The 23,423-nt window shown below is 46.6% G+C and overlaps 1 protein-coding gene across 3 annotated transcripts in view; it reads left to right on the forward strand.

Annotated features, from left to right (window-relative positions):
* The window catches only part of SUPT5H (SPT5 homolog, DSIF elongation factor subunit), a 342,489-nt gene that overhangs the window by 299,133 nt on the left and 19,933 nt on the right, over positions 1-23,423 (forward strand). For all 3 annotated transcript variants that reach the window (XM_069644283.1, XM_069644282.1, XM_069644284.1), the window contains one exon: positions 8,470-8,565. In XM_069644283.1, coding sequence (XP_069500384.1) covers positions 8,470-8,565 — 96 coding nt within the window. The remainder of the gene's footprint in view (positions 1-8,469; positions 8,566-23,423) is intronic.

Below are 23,423 nucleotides of genomic sequence, written 5' to 3' on the forward strand. Positions count from 1 at the left end.
CGTATGATTCATATAAGGGGTTGGGCTTTGACACCATTTCTGACATCAAGTACCCAGAATCCTGCAATAGCTGGTACTATGATATGCACACTGCAGAAAGGAATGTGATCAATGAAAGCTGTTACGTGTGTACAAGCTGCCGGTGGTCGCGGATCTGCTCGCCAGAGAAGGAGGCGCAATCCTACATCACGACCCAGGATCGCTGAACCTGAATGCTTCGCTCCTGCAGCCTTAGGGTTTGGAGGGTACGAGCTGCTGGCAGACTGCAGGGAGGTCCTTGCCAGGGCCAGAGCATTGTTAACTCTGAAGTGCTACGGGCACAAGTGTAAACATTTTGCAACCTGGTGCCGGATACAGAAAATCAGAGTCACGACACCACAGATTCTTCCGTAGTTGTTGCCCTTGGCCAATGTGGGGCTGGCGCACGCATCCATGAAGGTACATCTGGCGGCTATCTCCCGCTACACCAGATCTCCAGGACGGTCTTCTCTTTGGTCCCACTGCCTCATCAAGGAGTTCCTCAAAGGACTATTTCGATTGTTCCCCCCTCCCTCCCCCCCACACCCCTGTGAAGGTGCCTGCCCCGGGGTGGGAATTCAACGTGGTGCTGACGAGGCTCTTCGAGCCTATAAATCAGGTCTCTCTCAAGTTCCTATCGTGGAAGACAGCTTTCCTTGTGGCCATCACCTCTGCCAGGAGGGTAGGTGAGATCCAGGCCATGTCCTGTAAACTGCTGTATCTGACTTTTCATAACACATGGTTGGTGCTGCGGACGCACCCCTCCTTCATGCCGAAGGTTCCGTCAGAATTCCACCTCAACGAGCCTTTGGTGTTGCCTGTGTTCTTTCCGAAACCTTAGTCGCCGCCTGAAAGGACTTTGCACTCACTGGATGTGACTCGTGCTCTGAAGTGCTATGTGGTACGCATGAAGAGTTTCCAGAAGATGTCTCAATTTTTCGTGAACTTTGGTCCTATGAACCATGGGACAGCCTTGGCCAAGGATTCCATCTCCAGGTGGCTCTCCAGCTGTATCACCCACTGTCACCAGTTGGCAAACTGGCTGCTGCCCGGCCATCCGAGAGCCAATTCCACCAGAAAGGTTGCTGCAACGACGGCTTTCCTGTGGTGTGCCCCTGCTTACATCTGCAGGGCTTCTACGTGGAGGTCCACGCACACCTTCACAAGATTCTACTGTGTCGACAGAGAATTCTGGAGGGGAGCCCCGGGTTGGTCAAGCAGTACTGCACAACCTGTTTGCTTGAAGGTGAGCCTGTTCCGGAGGTAAGAGTAATTGCTTCTGTTGAGCCTTGCCACCTCCCATGGTTGTGTAATGTTGTACTGCTATGTATGCTTTATTCGTGAGCATGTGAATCCATGCCAGACCCCATGCTGGAGAAGGAACAAGTTTCTTACCTGTAACTATTGTTCTCAAGCATGGGTCTGGAATGGATTCACATGCAAACCCTCCCTCCCACCCCTCTGAGGCTCTTCTTGATCATACTGCCACTCTATGTGCTACCAAATCTGAAGACGGCTGCCAGAGGAGGGGCTTGGGGCGAGGGCAGTCATTGGCTGGGGTCAGTATGACCCAGAGTTCAGTGATTGGCTTAGAGGAGAAAGACAGTTTGTAAGTGAAAGTGTTTTTTCTTTTACCAAGGATTCCCGGCCTGACTGGCAATATTCATGAGCTTGTGAATCCATGCCAGACCCATGCTGGAGAACAATAGTTACAGGTAAGTAACATGTTCCTTACTTGTATCCTTCTTTGATTTAAAGTGTGCTTCCATTTTATTCCATTTTGGTTTATAGGATGCAACCTTTTATTCCACTGTTATTTATTTTACTGTGAAGGGCACTTACATTGCTTAACAGCCTTAAATCTTATTTTATATTTGTTATTTGTATATAAACTACTAGACACACAGCCTTCTCTTGGTATTTGGTAACAAACCTTTTAATGTAGTCCTGTACTACACAAATTGGTATTGTGACAGAGCAGCCAGGCTCATTTTAAGAGTGGTAACGTGAGCTGTACAATGAAATCAGTAAATACCTGTATCCAAGTAAACACTTACACGCATAGTTATATAATAAATATGTATTCATACACAGATATTTAAAGCGTTCTTTAAAAAGCAGGAACTAGCAGTAACATTAATACCAAGTTAGGATTCAATTAAAAAAGTGAACAATAAAGCAGGTAAGTCATTCTTTCATATGTTACACATTTTCCAGCACCAAGGGTGACGTCATTGGAGGTCAGTATAACACTTATTTTGTATCACCTTTGCAGTATTGAGTTATGAAGGAGGGAAACGTTAGGGTTAGATCAGAACATACTGCTATTCTATAAAAAGTTAGATTCTCCCAGAGGGATACAGGCAGTCTTTTATCCCAGCAATAATAGTGTTCAACAATTAAAAACTGTAAGGGACAAGCACTGCCAAAGCCAATAGGTTCTGAATGGGGCCGTTAGGGAGCCAGGACATCCAAAGTCAATAGGCCAGTTCAAAGTTCTGATGCTTCCTCTTCTTGGAAAATGTCTTTTAAATAGTCAGTTCAAATGGAAAATCACGCACCTCAGGAGGTGTCACCTTGAAGAAGCACAAGCTGAAAGGTCAGTGCAAGTGAATTGAGGTTCAGTGCAGTTGCTCTCCTCACCTGGCTGGAGAGGGTGAGATTCCTCCTCCTCCCCTGCAGGAGTTGCCTGCTGCTACACGATCCGCGATGGAGAATCCTGCCTCCTGTCCCCTCGAGACAGCTGCGTGCCACGTGCAACTTTGTTACAGCCACTGAAGTAGTGGTAAGACTCTTTTGGTCTGATGCCCATCTTTGGGGCACCAATCCTGCTTGCCTCCGACTTGAATCCAAGAGATTTGCTGCCTCACATTTTTCACCTGCCTTCAAAATGGCCGGCGCACCTCCCAGCCGTACTGGAGGCCGTGTTGCCTAGCAACGAGCGTCCTCTGATCCAATAGAGGCCGCCGGCAGGCAGAAACGCTGGCCCTGCCGAGGAAGGCCCTCTGTAGAAGGCCCTGTTTGCCCCCGATGTGCACTCATAAATGCACAATCCCTGCCAGCTCATGCTACAGAGATTCATGACCTTATCACAGACTTGGTTTTAGATGTCCTAGCACCAAAGGCACCAATCCTGCTTGCCTCCGACTTGAATCCACGAGATTTGCTGCCTCACATTTTTCACCTGCCTTCAAAATGGCCGGCGCACCTCCCAGACGTACTGGAGGCCGTGTTGCCTAGCAACGAGCGTCCTCTGATCCAATAGAGGCCGCCGGCAGACAGAAACGCCGGCCCTGCCGAGGAAGGCCCTCTGTAGAAGGCCCTGTTTGCCCCCGATGTGCACTCATAAATGCACAATCCCTGCCAGCTCATGCTACAGAGATTCATGACCTTATCACAGACTTGGTTTTAGATGTCCTAGCCTTCACAGAGACCTGGCTACACGAAGCCTCCGGTCCAGCCATCTGCCAAACATTACCACCAGGCTACATAATTTTCCACCAAGATGGAACTCCCAACAAAGGAGGAGGTGTCGCCCTTATTCTCAAGGAATCCCTCAACTCCAGACAAATAAAAACCGCTAAGGCAGACCACTTTGATGCTTTAGTAAGAAAAATATCTCTCTCGCCATATGAAACTAGAACACTACATCTAGTCTACCGCCCTCCAGGCCCTCCCCATGACTTCCAAGCAAACATCACACACCTCATAGGCAACAACCATAAAACTAACATAAGCAATTCTCCTATGAGACCTAAATCTGGGCCTCAAAGACCCCAAAGACAAGAAAGGCAAAGCCCTCGCCAAAGCCCTTCAGGAACAAAGCTTTACCCAATTAGTCAACAACCCGACCCACATTAAAGGTCGCATATTGGACTGGATAGCGGTTCACAATTGTGATGCTGACATCAGTTCCAAAACTCCATGACCCTGGACCGACCCCCATCTACTGCATTTCCTCATACCATCTAAAACTAGAGGTAAACCTAGCCAATCTGCGCCAGCTAGCATGGCAAGGTAAAAAAAACTACTCACTAAGGTTAGAATTCTCCCTTTCTTTGAAACCTCAGCTCTAGTACACCCTACAACAAACAACCCTACTGAACTAGTAGAGCTCTACAATGCCACACTTATGGAGGTAGTAGACGCTGTAGCCCCACTTGAAAAAAAGAAAGCTAAGCAAATACTACATGCTAACTCATGGTTCATCCAAGAACTCCTAGATATATGAACCACCAAACGAGCAGCAATGACCGCATGGCAAACAAGCCCCTCCATGTCCACACAAGCTACCTACCTGGCAGCTGCAAAACAATACGAATAGGCTAACTCCACAGCCAAAGCGTCTGCCTACAACACTAGAATTGAGAAAGCCAACTCTCAATCTATAGAGTTGTTCGCCATTTATAATGAGCTGACTATTCCCTCCCATCCCCACTTCCACGCAACCCACAGAGAAAAATGAGACATGGTGTAATAATATTCAACATGCCATTCTAGATCTAATTAAAACACTCCAGAAAAAAATCAAAACCCAATTCGACAACCTGCTTAAAACAGCATCACCTAAATCAAAGCCTGCTGCCACCTTGCCAGCCGCAGATAGCCCACATGGCACAAACACACCTAAACCTTTTGCCTTTAGGGAAGTAACCATACCTGAAGTCCTGCGGATCATAAAGCATATTAAACCATCGCTCTGTAAATGTGACATTTGCCCAGCTTTTCTAGTCTGTGCAGAAGCTCTTGCCTCCTTTATCACTACCTTTTATCAATGCCTCCTTCGCCTCGAGTACCGTCCCACCCTCCCTTAAGGAAGCCTGGGTCCGGCCACTGTTGAAACGTACCCTTGATCCCGACTCTCCCAACAATTACCGACCAATCACCACGGTTCCATTTCTGTTGAAAATTCTGGCCAAGCCTGCGTATCTGCAGATCCAGTCATACCTGGAAGCAAACGACATCCTCTGTAAAAGACAATCTGGTTTCCATCCTCGTCACTGCACAGTCGGCCCTGCTTGATCTCAAGAATCAGCTGCTTGACTCCATGGACAAGGGCAAATCCGCATTCCTCCTACTCCTTGATCTCTTGGCCGCCTTTGACCTGGTGGACCACAAGATCCAGTGCAAGCACCTCTCGGATACAGCACATTTTTCCCATGAAACAACCACCTGGATCACTTCCTTCTTGGAGGGCCGAGCCATGAGGGTCTTCTCTGATCAAGCATCAGCCATTCCATCCCCCATTGGATGTTGAGTCCCACAAGGATCCTGCACATCCCCCACTCTCTATAACCTCTTCACTTTACCCCTGTTCAGTGACCTAGAATGGTTCGGCATGGCGTTCAGAAACTATGCTGATGATACACAAATCCTTCTCCCGCTATCAGGTGACTATGAGCAAGACCTCAACACTCTCCAGAAGACATATGCTCGCATCCAGGCTTGGATGGCAGCGAATGGCCTGTGTCTAAACGGGTAAAAAACGGAAATCCTACTGGTAGGTCACAAAGAGTCCCTGAAAAAACTAGACAACAAATAAAGCTCTATCAGAATTGAGAACACTGTTATTACAGTCTCTGCTGCAGTAAAAACCCTGGGTGTATACTTGGACTCCACCTTATCAATGGAAAGACAGGTCGGCACCATCTCTTCATCCGCTGCTCTCATGTCAAAAATCGTCACCGCAGTGAAACCTCACCTATCGCCAAACAACTGCCTTAACATTCCAAGAGCCAATGTTGCCGCACAATTGGATTACTGTAACATCCTGCTACTAGGCGCCTCTGCTAACAACCTCAACAAACTACAAACCACGCAAAACGACACTTTCAGAGCGGCCCTAAGTATCCCAAAGGGAGACCGCATCTCTCAGGCCAGGAAAGATGCTCACTGGCTCCCAATCAAAGAGCGCATCCTATTTAAGGCCCTTACTATCACACACAGATGCCTCTCACAGTCTGCCCCCTCTTACCTAGCTGAATGAATACATCAGGTGCCCATCCACAGACCAAAACGAGATCTATACTCTAACCTACTCTCAGTCCCGGCATTCAATTGAGCCAGAGCTGGCGGCACCAGCTTTGAAGTATTAGCCCCAAAGGCTTTGAACGGCCTCCCACTCATCCTACGAAAGGAAAACTCTCTCAAAGCGTTAAAGGCGCTAAAAACCAAGTTATTCAACTAGACTACATTTGAATGCTTCTAATGATGTTCCCCTGTAACCATGGAACACCTCCACAATACTGTCTGTTTAACCCTTGCTTTTCTGTCTCTAAGATTCTGTTGTCAAGCTGTATCTAAGTGAATATACTGTAACAGCGTCACAATGCCCGAGGGCCGTTGTGCGCTTTATAAATCCAAATAAATAAACTCAGAGTAGGGTACAATAGCACTCCCCAAGGTCGGAAGCACCCCAAATGGCAAAAGGATAACGTACTCCCAAGCCCCACAGTACCTGTGAACTGAAGAATGTGTTCCAGCTGAATACCTTCTGGTTGCAGTGCAGCAGCCCCTTGTTCCTGGTCCTTGGTTGTGGTGATGAAAGGGAGGACGTCTTGGGGGGGCTCCTGCGGCAGCACTCGAGACTCAGAAGCAATAGATTTTCCTCGATTCAGCAGCTCTTTGTGGTTTTGACGCATTTGTCTCAGCGCCAAAGGAGAATGAACAGCTCTGGTTAGAAGTTCCTTGATCCCTCTGTCTTGGACTCTGGTGAGGGGGACTGTGGATGCAGATTTCCTTCTTCTGTAAGGTCCTCTAGATGCCCACAAAGTGTTGGCCAGATTCGCACTTCGGAAGACAATGCACTCGTAGATGGGCAAGAGACCCTTGGTATTGGGATTCTGCATCCTAGGAAAGTCACAGCAAGTCGCAGGTTGCGCCATAATAGTTTGTCTTGAGGCTAGTTGGTCCCACCAGCGTAACTGAGGAAGTCGTGTCATATGGGTCTTCCCAGTCGATACACAAACGGGGTCAGCACAGCTGCAGGGCTTCACTGGGCACTTGGCGACCCAGAAGGCTGCTGCTGGAGTCTCTTCACGTCTTCTTCATTGGATGTTGTCCTCCAGTGGTCGACTCTGCCACTAGTCCCAAAAACCTTGCCTTTTAAGCACGTTCCCATTCATTCACAGCCCTAGACTGTCAATCACCCAGCAGGTTGGCTGTCCTGCAGGACAGCCAGCTGGCCAATCAGAACTGGTTTCACTCAGACACTAGAGGCAAAGGACAGGGAAGTTTTGGGACCCTCCATCACTTCCTGCATTTCCACACACACTGGAGTCTGGGCGGGCTTCAGGGCTGAAGCCGCGAAAGGCAAAACACACAAAGGACTCAAACCCGATTCAAACGGAGTGAAAGCCCAGAAGAAAAAAATGGACAATAAATTGCGAAAAAAGAAGGCAGTGCCATTTTGAGAAAATGGTCATCCTTGGGTGCTGTACTGCAACTGAGAAATCGGTCTGCAGATGCATGGCTCAAGGTAGTAAAAAAGAAACCACTGCCACCAGCCATTCAAGTGAGTTAGTGTAACAGAATGTTACATGAGGAATGGGTTAAAGGAGTTACTATGTAACCCCCCTGCATTCCACATAGGGTGGTGTGCTGGACCCACAAAGGAAAAGGTAAGTAAGACGGGGGTAATCTTACTACTCTTGGGAACAGTAGTTCACCCAAGAACATTGGGAAGTCCAAGGGACTTGTCAGTGACACTGCACAAAAGGTGCTGTGTCACAATGCAAAACGCAGATGCCTAGTTTACCAGACTCCATAAAACAGTAAAATACAAAATTCCTTGTCAGGAAAAACACATGACAGAGTGAGGAAAAAGTCCCACTCGCTCATGAGTTAAAATTAAAAAGCCCTGAATCCAGCAAAAGAGCTAGGGTCTCTAAGGTTAAAGGGAATTGGCACAGAAATTAAAATTCTCCCTAACACAGGGCAAATCTAAAAATAGGAAACCTGTACATCTGAGTCTTCTCTAGTCCTAACATAGGTGGACTTTAGGAAAACTCCCTAACATCTTGCCAGCCTGTTTACTTGTTTGTTCCTGTCTACTACATTAACTGTATTAGAAACTGTGCAGAAAAGTAACTGTGTTTTGAAGCAAATTTGAAGAAACAATAAAAGATAGGCTAAATGTATACATTTTTACTTTTAAATGTGAAATGATTTAAGAGGTTTTGCTATTGAAAATTATTCTGAGGTCCTGCACATGTGTGGTGATAATCAGTCCATGAGTTCTGCCAATGTGTCTGCAGAACTCATGCCAATGTCTGCCAATGTGTTCTATCGCAGTGTGAGAAAAAGGCCACCACCTTATTATTCCATAGTCCATAATACATCGTACAATGAATGTGGAAAGTAAACATATCTTTTTTTTTTTTTTTTTTTTCCCTGAGGTTATGTTGCTAGTTTTTCCAAGAAAGTTCATGGCATTTCTCCTTCTTTCTCTAGGGTGGCATGTGCTCTGTTTTTCTGCAGGATGGTGAAAAGGTAGTCAGTATTTCTGGAGAACACCTGGAACCGGTTACCCCAACCAAAAATAATAAGGTAAGAGCCATCTGTTTTTCTCAAATTTGGAGCCATTTTGTGCTGCTACTGAGGTGTATGAGATAAACCCTGCATGATGCTGATTGTTTTGAAAATGTCTGTTGCCACTTTGTTACAACTTGTAGCATGTTGCAAAACTCTAAATCAAAAAAGTTCATCTGGAAACTTGCAAAGGCTGCTGTTAGGAAAGATGTATTTTTTGTAACTCCCTCCTACTTCAATGGTACCCCCAGCAGGTTTGCTCACTGGTTGGAACCCTACCTGGCGTTTTTAGTGTATCCAAAACTACACAATCCCACCACTGTAACACTACTTGTTTGGGAGTTTTACACAAGTGTCTGTCTGTGACAGAACCTGGAAAAGCCCACCTTGGGTGCCTAGGGTTACACTTCTTAGTTTAGGCCTGAACTACACAAAGGTTTGGCTGAATGGCGAGCAGCCATGCTTATTCTAAGGAGGGCTGTAGTGAGGGACAAACAACTCGGAGCATACACTTGGTTCAAGAAAAAACTAAAACTTATATTAAAAAAGCATGTATTATATACTCTAAGACATAGGTGGTAAGTCAAGTAAGTACTTTAAAACAGTTATAGGGTACAAGATCACTTTGGGGTATTCTTTAGATAATGAATCACAGTTGTACTAACTTCAGAATAGCATTGGTAGTAACAAATCCCTCATCTGACACATGTATGCAAACTGTTCCAAACTTGTATAATTTGTTATGACTTTAATCCAGCTGTCGAGTCCAACCCTATATAATGTGAGTCTGTGTTCAGCTGGGTGACTGGGCCACCCATGGCCAGGGGTGGAGCAGCAAAGCAGGGTAAAAGGTTAAGTTTAGCAAGCAGGAGTCTCTTTCAGTGTTGCAGGTAAGCAAAGTTAGTTTTACAAAGGCAATGGAATCTTGGTGTTCCCTTGCAGGTTTGCCCCAAGGACCAGTGTCCTAAGGCAGGGTTAGAGCACAATGGGTGGTCACCCCAATGTTACTCTATGGGAGACCTGTAGGGGTGCGAGATAAAGCTATCTGCAGCCCACAGGATCAAGCAAACGGCCCACAGGTCAGTTATACCAGGGGTCGGACATTACCTTTTTAACTGAAGAAACCATTGCTGCAGGACGGTTCCAGCAGAGAGGTGACAGCAGACCCGATCACTGGTTTCTCATTCTTGGCGACAATGCAGAGGGACAAATTAATGCATAATTCACGGCGTCTGCCTCTCCCCCACCTCTATATCATAAGAACGAAAGGAGTACGTCATACAATATACCGCCAGTGCAAGAGATGCTATTCACTAAGACAACCCTACCAACTTTCTCCTGGAACCATTGAAGGAGATGTTTAGGTTTATGTTTGTACATTTGTAGAGCGTTCCTGGTACCCGAAGGCTTATGGGCGCTGACTCACAGACAGAACAAACACAACAGGAAGAGGCCTGGAACGAAGGGGTGCCCTATGGGATCACTAGAATATTGTATTAATTGGGACTAACAAAAGAGAACAGTCTTCAATTTCTTCTTAAAAACCTCTGTCGAGGATATGGTCCTCAATGCAGGCATTAAGGCATTCCAAGCTAGCGGTGCCACTATACTAAATGCTCAGTTGCGTGCTTTATTAGTGTTGCAACAATTGGTGTTAAGAAGGTTTGTGTTATCTGATCTCAGAGACCGTTTGCTAGGTTTTTTTTTTACAATGGCTTCCATTAGGTTGGATGGCATTTGGCCCAAAAGCCATTTTTGGGTTATGAGTAATAGCCTAAAATGCACCCTGGCCTGTATAGGGAGCCAGTGAAGACACTTCCTTGCCTCTGACACATGGTCTCTCCTGTGAAGGCCCTTGTTGGCCCTAACCGCCCCGTCCTGGATAACCTGGAGATGTTGAAGATCTGTTTGAGAAATGCCCACTAGCAGGCTACAGCAATAATCCAGTTTGGAGACTATAATGGCCCTGGCTATTGTCTCCGAATTTTTTCCGGAGATTAGAGGGCAATTATGGCGAAACAGTTTGATTAAATAAAAGGACGAGATCAAACTGTTCACCTGGGCCTTCATGTTTAGATTTTTTTTCTAGAATACCTAAGGTCTTCCCCTTACTCTAAAATTATTGTATATCGGACCCAATATCTCAAGTTTAGCATCTGAGCCAACAAGCATACGTTCTGTTTTTGTACTATTGAGGGCCAAGCAATTTGCCACTATCCAGTCTTGTTTTTATGATATACTTTGTTAATGTAGATTTTGTCCTCACAGTGCGAACATGAGATGGGAATGACGCATTGCGTGTCGTCAGCGTAATTCACAAAAACAATCCCTTCATGTTGTGTGCCTGGAACATTCCTTTTATTCTGCATAGCGCAAGATGAACCAGGCATTGTGCCTCTATAATTGGGACTGCTTGTGGCACTAACACCGTGGGAGCCGCCTGACGCATGCTGAATGATTGAACGCACATAAAAGCTCCCATTCACAGCGTTTCTCCCCACACCACTCATTTCAGAGTACCATGAGTTGGTGAACTCGGGGTGATAAATATCCTCTATCACATCAAATACCAGCCCTTGATGCGTGTCATACTTTTGTTGTACTCCTCTTTGTTCTTCTATATGCATTCTCAAGGATGGCCGCTTCAGTTGTACTTTCAGAAATATCATTGTACTATTTCATAGTGCTCAACAATCCCCTGCTTGTTGTAAACGACCTATTCTGAGTTCTTCACAGACGTAACCTGTCATTATCTTCACTTCCATTATTATTATTAGTGTTCACAATAGTACTCATATATGTAAATCCACTTGTATTATCAACACTATGTATCTTTCCATTTGGATAATATACAATCCTGTTTCTCCCACTTCCCACCCTTTATAGGACCTCCCCCTATAATACCCTCCCCCAATACACTCCTAGTAATATCACACACAATCCTCCAGCAATTACTGACCCACTATAATCGATATATGTCCACAATCTCTCATTCGTGTCTCTCCGCCTCAGGCCCCTACTTAACAATCTATGTACATTAGTTGCGTCCATCTTCTTTCCTGAAATAAAAGCACAGACACACAAGACACTGAAAAGGGAAGAATGTACAAGACTTACTCTATACTAAAAGGAGAGGGGGGGGAGATAAATGTAGAGCTAGCAGCTGAGCTTTGGCCTGCCCCTCGGACGTGCCACCTTACCCGTATCGCCTCTGGACAGGCCGGTGAGATAATCAGGGCACGAGTACGGTTACCCTTTGTTTCAAGACAACTGATGCACAACTGTGCTCTCTGGAGGTGCCCTATGAACGTCAGAGAGGTGAACCCAGCAGCGTAATTCTTTCACTTTGACTGCTAGGGGAACACAAAACACCACCTTGTACATTCCCTGGAACCAAGGTTTGTTCCACCGGCACACAAAATTGCGAACGTAGATATAGTCCCCCGGCAGCAGTGGTTGAATCGTTAAATGCTCACGATCTGTCCCCGTTGTTTGTGCAGCATCGGGCGTCTCTGTAGTCCTGGGAGGTGCAATCTGTCAGGAGACACATTTAATGGCCCGAATTAGTATAGTCAAATATTCCCTTAAATCCTCTCCTAAAACTGCTGCAGTGCTGTGTGCATCAGAAACCCTTGTCACAGGGGACATGGGGGTATGCATACGCCGGCCTGTAACCACCTCACGAGTTGACAGATGATCTTTACTTGGCTGTATGCGTAAACTAAAAAGGGTCTGTGGCAGACAGTACAGCCAGTTTTTCTTTAATATGGTGCACAATTTAGATAACTCGCTCTTCAGAATGCCGTTTATTCTCTCCACAACGCCATTGGCTTGTGGATGATAATTGAAAGCATCAGATGTTTGATGCCAAGAGGTGCTGTAACGTGTTGGAATAATGCATTAATGAAATGTGTACCATTGTCTGATCTTAAAATCTTACACAAACCCCAGCGCAGGAAAACTTCCAGCACTAGAAACCTTCCAGCACACTTGGCATCCAGATGTGCAGACCACTCGCCTTGAGAAGGGACAGACCACTACAATGAGATACCTGGATCCATTACAATGCTCACCCACATTAGCGTAGTCTGTGTAATTCATGGAACAGCTAGTAGGGCGGGGCAAGGTGCCCCGTAACGCCCCCCTGTACTAAACTTTGAGATGTAGTGCAATTTATGACCATTTTTGTGATGCTTTCCTGGAGGTTTGGTATAAACCAATCCTCCTGTATCTCTGCAGCTATGTGTTGTTTCGAACTGTGAGACTGGTAGTGTAATTGTTCAAACGCTACGGCTAGTAGCTCCTGGGGCATTACTGTCTTCCCAGAGCTCTCCTGCCTCCATAACAGATGTGTCAGAGATTGCTTACATCTGCTCTGTAACCACAACTCCTTTTCCCTCTCATGTGCCCTTGCTTGTAGTTCGATAATCTGGGAGATGGGCAATGATGTGTAAGGCACTGGATGCTCGTCTGTCAGTAGGGCAGTCACAACGTACTCGGTGGACAGTTCATTTGACATATACGCTGCCATTTTGGCTGCCGCGTCTGTGGCTGCGTCCCCCCTTGAGATTTAGTCTCTCCCGTTTATATGGGCGGCGCACTGAACGACCGCCACAACAGATTGCTGTGATAACACTTCTATCAGCATCTCTAACACTGCATGCTGCACTGGAGACCCATCCGCCCTCCGAAACCACCTCCTCTTCCATAGGGAGAGACCGGCATGTACTGTTGTAACCTACGCCGAGTCCGAATATATCGTGACATTACACCCTTGTGACACTCTGTGCTTCGATGAGCGCCACAAGTTCTGCCGCCTGAGCAGAATAATGCGTGGGCAACCTTTTTATAACCACAGTCTTGTACTCCCCTTCCTCAAGTTGTACCACTGCTGCCCCTGTCCGTCTCTGCCCATCCTCCTGATCAATTGTGGATAACCTGTCAACAAAATACCTCACCTTCCGCCAATACACAATCCCTTGTTTTAGGAGCGTCATCGTCCTCAGCCACGTATGTGGCACACTCGTGCTCCGTCAAGTCCTCTGTAGTAGGCATGTCTGTTAAAAAGGTGGCCAGATTCACTGTCTTACACCTAACCACATGAATATGGGGTTTAGAGATGATAATCTCGTATGCCGACGACCTTTGCGTAGTCACGGTAGATTTTGATCTTTCTAAAATAGCTAACAAAGACTGTTCCACATAAGTTACTGAACACCCCATTAGGATCATAGAACTTTACTCTATGGCAAAGGCAGCAGCTGCTAATGGTTATTCGCACTCAAACTGCCCTTGCTTCACTGCTTACAGAGTGCTACTATAATAGGTCAGTGGCTTGTGGCCCGTAGTGCTTTTTTGCGTCAGCACTGCTATCATAAGATGACCATCAGAATGTGAAAACAAATGGAGTTCCTGCATATAATCTGTGCGGGTGCCGAACTAATCACCTCCTTTAAATCGTCAAACTGTCCGATCGTTTCAGCTGTCCACTGTAATTTGTGGTCCTTTGTCTTTTGCGCTTCCCTAAGGACCTGTAAAAGTGACCTTGTGTATGCCGCGTAATATACAACCCAGGCCCTGCAGTAATTGCATAAGCCCAGAAACATCTGCATCTCTTTAACTGAGGCGGATCTGGGGGTGGTGCATACAGACGCTGCTCTGTCGGGTAGTATCCTCTTGCCATTTGCTGTTATGAACTTCCCCCAAATAGATTTCTTCCTGGTGGCAATATTGTAACTTAACCTTGTACCCCTTACAGGCCAGCAATTGTAGAAGTGTAATGGAGTCCCTTCGGCAGTGCTGTTCACTCACTACACACTAGCAGATCGTCCACGTACTGGTCCCTACCCAGTAAATTGACAGGGGAACTCTTAGAATATAGTAAGGGTGCCTGTATTACTTTCACTCCCACCTTAACATCCAACTCCTCAGTATATGGAACCTTGGAAATAGCCCCAGAGAATCCCTGCGCATCAAGATAGTTTCCTGATGGTGGAAAGTTTCTTTCCATGATACATGATTATGTTGCACCAGAGTCCACCATGAATATGAATTGCCTATTTCCTATCTCTGCCCCCACCGACGGTTCCTCTTCAGGATGGGTAGTCGTCGACTAGACTGGACACAGGGGAGCTCTCTGTGGGCTGTCCTAATCGGGATATGTGTTTGTTTTAGGGAACACAAACAGGCTATCTCCTACCTCTGCTGCTCCCCCAAAGGAAGCGGCAGCCCCACCTGGCACCCTATTTACTGGAGCCGCACCACCCTGCTGTTGCGGCTGGTGCCGTGCTTGTGGCTGCTGATTATACATTTGGTATTGCCCCCATGGATACTCCTATTTGTGGTACCTTTGACCCTGTTGCTGGTACCCTCATCCTTGGGGACATTGGTGGCCATGGGGCCATTGGCCCTATTGCAGTGGTCCATAATTATACCCTACTGCGGACCTGCTCATGCATTCCCTTGCAAAATGCCCCCACCTTAAACAATTCCAACATTGAGACTGTCCAAACCCATCTCCCCTTGCTCCTCCAAATCCCCCTCGACCTCGCTATGGCCCCCCTTGCTGCCACTGTGGGCCGGGGTACTGTTGACCCCAGCCCCACTGTCCTTGTCCTACTTAGGCCCAGAGCGCTGCAATAGTAGCACTCACAACTTGCTTGGTTCTCTGTTCCTTCTACCTGTACTGGCGTCGGCACAGGCACCTGAACTGCTACCTTTGCCAAATCATTCTCTACCAATTTACCTTCATCCCACTGACGCTTTTGCGCGGTTTTCCTCTCCCGCTCCCTAATCCTTTTACAATGATGCTCTATTATACTCTGTGGGTATTGAGGCAAAGGGATGGCTGGAAATACAATCTTATCCAGCGCCCTCTGCAAACCTGTCTTTACAATAAATAATCGTATCAATTGATCCCACGGTCTTCCTGTCTCAGCTCGCCACTTCTCTTGCATTTGAAGAATAAATCTAGCTGGGTCTTCATCATCACCCATGGTATACTGCATCAAAGACTGTAAATCGGGAGTATCTGGAAAGGTGCTGCGTAATGCGTCCCATACTAATGCTCTCCATTGAATGATGCTCCATCATGTGCGTCGTCCCCCAGGGTTACTCCCGGGTATCCGCCCTTAACCCACACATCCTCAGTCTGATCCCCAATTATGGCAACCAACAGGCTCTTAAGATCTCCTATTGCCAGGGTTAACCTGCTGTTTGTTTTTCAAACTCGTATATCCACTTACTCGCCCCTGCTGTGAGCTGTGGGAGGGCCTTAATTAAATTATTCTTATCCATTTGTGGCCAAGGCACATACTGTGTCCTCCCTTCCCCCTTATGTATTAGAGGCATCTGCATCTTTGCTCTACTTCCCCACACCCTTCCTCGTAATTACTCTTGCCCCCTGCCCATAGACCACCTGCTTGGGAGGTATTTTCAGCCACCTGTTCAGCCCTCCTTTCTTCTTCACTCGGATCCTCCGTGAACTTACCAGCATCCCCTTCCTCCACATCCTCTCCCAACACCATATTCTCCTCTCCTCTCCCAAGATATTCCACCCACCCTGGCTCCTTTCTTTCTCAACACCTACATGTCTTATACCTTCAGTATCAATCTTAAGCAGCATTTCCCCCGACTGCACTCTCCCGCTCCTTCTCTCAATACACTTATATTCCTTTCTGTTCGTGGGGATTTCTGTAGCCTTTTCAATTGCATTAGTAATCCTGTCAACATATCCTCGGAACTCCATCGATCTGTAACTCGCTTATGCCAGTACTTCGGGCGGATGGGTATACGGAGGCGGAGGAGCGGTAGACTGTGATGTTACTGACGCTGCAGGAGACCCTACCGCAGCAGAAAGGGTCCCTATCGCACCGGTTACATAACTTCGATTAGTGTACCCTTCTGTGGGATATGTTGTCAAGTGATATAATCCCCTCCCTCCCACTGCCCCGCCTTCTCCTTCTCCCTTTCTGTACTGTCCATCTTTGTCTTTGCGCCTCCTCTCCATTCCCTTGATCATCTTCGTCTTCAAATATACGCCAAAGATCGAAAATCTATTGTATCTTCTATAGCTGCTTTCACTTATATTTTGCTACTAGAAATGTGGACATGTGTTACAAAATACTGAGCAAGGCAGCCCCCCTCCTCCTCCTGTCTCAACGATCCACTGCTTATATTTCTCCACCATGTCGCGATGCAGTAGCAGGGCCTTGTACATGTGCTCTATCTGTGGTCCCCCCCCCCCCCATTTAGTGACCTGTATTCCTTACTAACCCTGCGAAACCCCTCTAACGTGCTGCTACAAAAACAAAAAAGCAAGAAATCGACCCCCATTCTTCCCTGCACGCACACCACTCCACAAGACCATCCAACGCCACACCGTGATGCACACAATTACCGCCCCTTCTGGGGCCTGTCCTTACCCACAAAGCACAAACACAATAAATTAAAACAAATGCGCTAAAATAGCAACCAGGGCTTGTTCCAGGCCTACTACTTAAGAGACCACTACCCTTATTTTTATATTCTTCCTTTAAATTATATAATATCCTGTGGTACCAACTCCCCTCCCCTTCCGAGGAGGGGCTCCGTGCCTTTCCTTTGCCTTACCATATAATGCTTTACCTTATAATACAAATATTATCAAATAACCCTGACCTCATCCACGTCACGCCAATAACCTTGCTCTCCATGTACTCTCACCTTTCACACTTCCCCATGCATCTGTCCCCTACTTATCGCTAACAAGAGTCTACTCACATGTGCATGCTCACCCGAACTCCTCCGTCATGGGGTTGCAACACCGGCCTGCATTCTCCTCGGCGCCGCACCTGCTTCAAAGAGCAGAGAGGACTTTTCTTTTAAATGGCTCCTGCTAAACCACTCGAAACACGTGTTTTTCTTTTTTCGGGGCCGGTCGCTGTAGGTGGCCATGGCTCCTTCTGGAGAAGCGGCCTGGAAGCCTCTGCAGGTACGCGGGGGTGCTGGGATCACGTCAGGGTTTTGGTAAAGATTGTATGCAGTACCCTTTGGTTGCACTACAACAACCCTGACCTCCTGGCAATAGAAACCCAACCTTTGGTATAGGTCTGCACTACACAGGTTGGTAGCATGTGGTGCAGCCAGGCTTATCTCAAGAGGGGTCAATGTGAGCTGTAGTGGAGTTACAGAGATTGACAGTGACAAGTATTCAAATAAACTCTTACACACAAGGTTTCTTGATAACACAATTATTAATTTATTTATCAGTCAGTTAGAATAAGCCTTCTTCAGAAGGGAGCACTATACAACACCACACAAATATACTTAAAAAATGCACACTCTTAGTTATCTAAATCAGCAAATACCCATTTGGGATGACACACAGGCCCTACCTAAACACTCAGGTGACTTCAATAGCTAGAGGTGCAGTTTAGAATAAAACAAGTATTCACACAGTTCTTCTCAAGTAGGTAAGTGCTTTCAATACAAACCCCCAATGCAAAGTCAGTTAACCCTTTCCTGGAAAGAAGGCAAAACACATAAGCAGAAGAGAGAAGAGTCATTCAGGGAGCCTAGGCCAGCCAATGTTAAGTTAGCAAACGTCAAAGTGAACTGAAGCACTTCTTGCAGGTAAGTAGAAAGTATTTTCCAATTTTTAAAATGTCTTGGTAGAATAGAAGAAAATCAAAGTAGGGCCACAAGCTGATTAGGCTTGTGAAGTAAAGAAGCTGTAAGCAACTCTACACATGCAACCAAGCAAGTCTCCAAGAGGTAAGTTCTCTTAGACTTTACAGTACCTTTAGGTTGAAGTAAAAGTGCAGCAGGTGACTTCTGTTCCTGTGCAGCTCTGTAGATCTCGCTGATCCTGGGCCTCAGTCGTGGGGACAAGAGGGAAGACTTCTGGGGACTCCTGCACTGCAACTGGACGGTCACCACTCGCAACCGGCAAACTTCAAACAAGTCGCTATTCGGTATTTCAGCTCCTCGCGTCTACCGCAAATAGCAACACTGTGGTTCCTGGCTGTCAAGATGGGCTTTCCTTGCTTCTGGTATCCTGGACTCTGTTGAGGGGGGCTCGGACTCCGTCAGTCCTGCTTCCTGGGCGTCCGGAGGATCTTCCTGGAGCTCTGGGCCAGCTTAAAAGCAATGCATACAAACTGGTGTTCCTCTCCCTGGCTATCCGGTTCCAGCAGCGACTGCAGTGGATACTCGACCAGCGTTGAGAGGATGTCCAGGTGGCTTACTTAGTAGTTGATTGGTCCCACCAACTCAAAGGTAGAAGTTGTCCTTGCAGGAGCTTCCCTGTCGATACGAATTTGGAGTTTCAGCACAGCAGCAGGGCTTCACCGGGCAAACCAACGGTCCAGGAGTTGCAGCAGGCGTCCTCTTCAAGTTCTTGTTCGGATTACTTCATCCAGTGGTCGACTCTGCCTTCCAAGCCAAAAAGCCTTGCCTTATATGCTGCTTGCTCCCATTCATCCCAGCCCAGCTGTCAGTCACCCAGCAGGGTGGCTGTCCTTGCCGGACAGCCAGCCGGCCAATCACCTTTGGGTGCATTCCTGTCTCCTAGGAGACTAAGCACAGGGAGTTTCGGGCACCTCCTTTGCTTCCTGCCCCCGCCAGACACCCTGGAGCCAGAGGCGGGTTTCACTCGTGAAGCCCACCAAAGACTAAACGAACAAAGGGACCAAACCAGGTTTGGCGCGCAGAGTAAATCTGAAGGACCTTTACACAAAGAAATGGTGAAAAAAGAACAGGCCATTTTGACAACGCAGCCCGCAGTAAAATCCCATAATGTGTGGAGTCGAGGTGTAGAGTCAGTCTGCATCAGAGGTTACTCTGTTTTCTGTTCTCTGAGAAGCTGCAGAGACGTGGTTCACCCTTTTGCTACCATTTGCTACTGTCACTTTAACCAAGGAGGTGTGCCTATTGAATCCAAATTCTCGCGCGGAGTCGAGGTGTAGAGTCAGTCTGCCTCAGTCCGCATTGGGCAGCTGAAGGCGGCTGAGAAGAAATTACTGCTAACACAGGCCCCGTCACCAGGTACAAGACATTACAACATCGCCCGGATGATGAACCCCTGAAACGCAATGAAAGCTTCCACGGTCGCCAAAGCCATAAAGGTAAGTGAGAAGTCAGTTTTACAACCACCTTTGAAAGATTTGACTGAAAAAACTGAACCATCTGCCCTCACACATGTGGTATGTACCGAACGTCTAACAAATGTTGGTATGCTTGTTAACGAAACTGACTCTGCCCCTAAGCCTGCTAGTGGGAACGCCGGTAAAGAATCCAAAATCGAGTCTGAGCTCGAACCGGAGCCCGGGTGCAGAGTTGTTTGTGCAGAAATCAAATGCTCTGCTAACCTTACTTGGCTTGGCCCCGGCACCCTCAATTGCTGTTCAAATTGGATTGTCGTCCTCGGCAAGCCCCGAAGCGTTAGATGTTTGTTATTCTCCGTTTGACGTCAGACGCTGAACTAATGGAGGTGACAAACACTGAAGCTGCCAATTGCTCTGTTCAAGAAAAAATAATTACTTTAAACAATCAAAACGGCCTGTCATGTTCTAATCTTAGTCTGAGATCTTCACTAACAAAGTCACCAACTAAGGTAACACCCGCCAGCGCTTTTGCCGGAAATGCTACTCCTTCAATAAAAGTGACCGACACTTCGATTGTTCAGTCCTCGAATGATTTTGAAAACGCTGATCATGCCATTCTGGCCAATGCTGACGCAGAGGCCGACATCCAAATAAGTTTAAGTCAGAGCGAGCCAGCCGACTTTGTAAGGAATCAAACTTCACATAAACCTCAAAAGCGACATGAACCAACAATAAACGACGAGGAAATAATTCCTCAATCAACATATGTTTTGAAGCAAATTAATGGTGTTGAAGTTTCTCTTGAGGAAATGCTTAGCCAATGCCCTAACCCAACGTCGCACGACGCACGCCTGATGGCACAATTAAACACTGACTTTTTGTGCACATCATGAATCCTCTCTAACCAACAAAAGACGTTCAGAAATTGCCTCCAAAGCCGCTGATCAACAGTTAAACACAAGAAATGAGGAAAGACCTCCTAATAATTTCATGATGTCAGAAGCCTTCTTGGATGGGTCAGCCTTGCACCTGAATTCAAAACACGTCTCAGCGGACGATCAAACGACCAAGAAGCTTTTGCAAAAAGAGCTAACCCAGCCCCTGCCGTCACCAAACCATTGAGGTTTTTCATCCATCACCCCACGCACCTCACGCTTGAATGAAAAAATGTTTCCATCTGCAAGGGCGGCAGCCAAACAACTGACTGGCCATGCCTCTTTAATCATTGACCTGCAGACAGAAGCAGTAAATAGCTCTCTGCCTGGAACTGATCGTCCTCTTGAGCGTGGTTCTAAGTCGAGCCTTTCTGCAGCAGCTTCAACTCAAATTCATAATAATGTCTTAGCCGCTTCATCGCTGGCAATGAACCCTTTTGTAAAACTTTATGAATCCCTTAATGAGTCAATTAAAGATTAGACTGCGATGATTTCAAACCTAATGAAAAAATGGACAAAATGGAAGCTTAACAACTTTCTGCAAAATCAGATCTTAAGAGAAACTGATCTGACTTCTCGTTGGCAGGATCGCTTAAGTGATCTGGCAGCCCGACGACATTGTCAAAATGACACCCTGTATGAGGGTCTGCTTGAAGCTGTAAAATGGATGTGTCACACTGTTGACGTCATTTCCCCAAAAACTGTGCATTAGACTTGCACGACAAGGTTGGAAGGCTCTTTGCCAACTTTAACAAACGCAATGGATTGATGTTTAAAAGGTTTACATCCTCTACCAATAGCGGTCCACCTGTCTAACCATGTCATTGCTCCTGCTGTGGCGTCACACTCACAAGAAAGTGTCCCCCAAAATGGTGAACCTTCTTCGTTGGCACAACAGAATGGTCTCCCCACTTCTGTTAGTTTGAGCAACGAATCAGTCTCAATTAGTAGCTCCTTAAACAAAGCTGTCCCTGAAAATGGGACAAACAAGGATTCAGACTTGCAACCGGAGAAGACTAACACCCAAAGTAGCAAGCATGCTTCTGGAGCTACAGCTCATGCTCCTCCAGCTTCGTTTGGCATTTTTGTTGGTGCTGCCAAACCGGTCCCGATTCTTCAGAAGGTAATGCTCCAAGCTACGTCTAGCGTAATCAAGCTCCAAGCCACGACCTCTTCAAATGAGGCAAAACGCCCTAGAACGAAGCATGGACGCTCCAAAGTAAAGAAATTCATCAGGAATTTGTCATCACCAGTGAAATCTGGTCTGTTCAAACGTGCAGACACGACGAAATCATCTCATTCAAAAGTCTCCTCAATTAAGGACATGCCTGATAATGACCAGGAACCATTAGATGTACTTCCGAACAAACGGAGAAGGGTAGATTGTGATATTGAAAGTACCTCTTCCTCACCCTCCACACCGGCGATAAATGTATGTGATTTATCAACTTATTCTCACCAAGAGGACTCTCCCTGTGCCAGTCAACTTAGCATTGAAGACGCCTCTCAATATAAAAAAGCCTCTTGGATTGTGCCAAGACGCCCAGAAAGTTGTTGCTCAATGATCGAGCGACGGTTTCACATAATGCCAAGAGCAATAAAAGATCTTTAGGGGCAAGCGAGCGCACACCAGTCCTGGTCTCAAAATTAAACCCAAAAATGACTTTAAATCAAAAGAATAAGTTGGTTCATTTATACATCAAGAGTTCATTCAAACCCAACCACTACATCGACGAGGCAAATTTTGAAATTGCGGCTTCAAAATATCCAAACTGACAATAATTAAGTCGATCTAAATCGTAGCAACGTAATGAAGTTATTTAACTCTATTCCTTCTTTACGTACCATCCATTCAGATGACATCAAGCTTGTGGAATACCCTACAGAAAACACTTCTGATCAAGTCTTACTTCATATTGTTTCAGCCGCGGTTCGCAAAACGATCCTGAAAGCTACTGATGAACTGCTTGCTTTCGGCTTCGATATAATGCTCGAACCTAATGTTGTGAGCCACAACGAAGTGGAGCAGAATTCAAATGTTGCTGATGATTTAAATATCGCACAAAGATGCGCCCAACTAAGAAAATCTTTGACCTACACATCCTCTCTGAATCAACGAGATGGTCCCAATGACCAAACGTCCTTTCGACCTGTTACCAAACTGGGTAAACCTCATGATCACCAATAGCTATGACCTGAGGTGCGCGAGTGCCTGTGTCATGATTCCTGCCCCTCATGTCCCCAGCCCTCCAAGATGTCAGGCTGGAGCCAGGCCACGATCACCTACATGGCCCTCAAGGGCCTCTCCATCCCTCCAAAGACCCACTTGGAGTCAGACTTGGCGCTTGTGGCACCAGACTCACTCCCTCCCATAGGATAACATTGGGGATTGGACTTGTAGTGCATTGATGGGGACAAGATGGATGCCCCCACATATTTTGGTTCCCAGAACTGCATGTGCGGTCTAGTCTTTTGGGTGTGGTTCAGCCCAGAGACACCTGGGATACCCAGAGACTATTTAAGCCACGCCCAGGCTGAGAAACATGCTTTGTGTTTTCTGCACCTGCAGCGTGACACTCACCGTGTTCGGATCGGTCTCCAATAGGCCTGCATCTGTCTTCTGCGCTCAGCTCTTGCAAGAGCAAGAACACCGTTAGGAACAGCCTTACCTTGTGGTGCTTCTGCCCATCATTCATCGCTGCTTCTGTTCTGCGGGCATCTTCGGCGGCGTCATTCCCATCCCGACACGCCGCTTCCTAAGTAAAAGGGAAAAGAACAGAAAAAAGGCATTAGTAAGCATTCAGCAAATCTTCGCTTATTTTTAAAGACTGTACGAGCTTCAAACTCTTACCTTAAT

Source organism: Ambystoma mexicanum, chromosome 2p, assembly GCF_040938575.1.
Source record: "Ambystoma mexicanum isolate Mex_15411 chromosome 2p, UKY_AmexF1_1, whole genome shotgun sequence".
NCBI lineage: Eukaryota > Metazoa > Chordata > Amphibia > Caudata > Ambystomatidae > Ambystoma > Ambystoma mexicanum.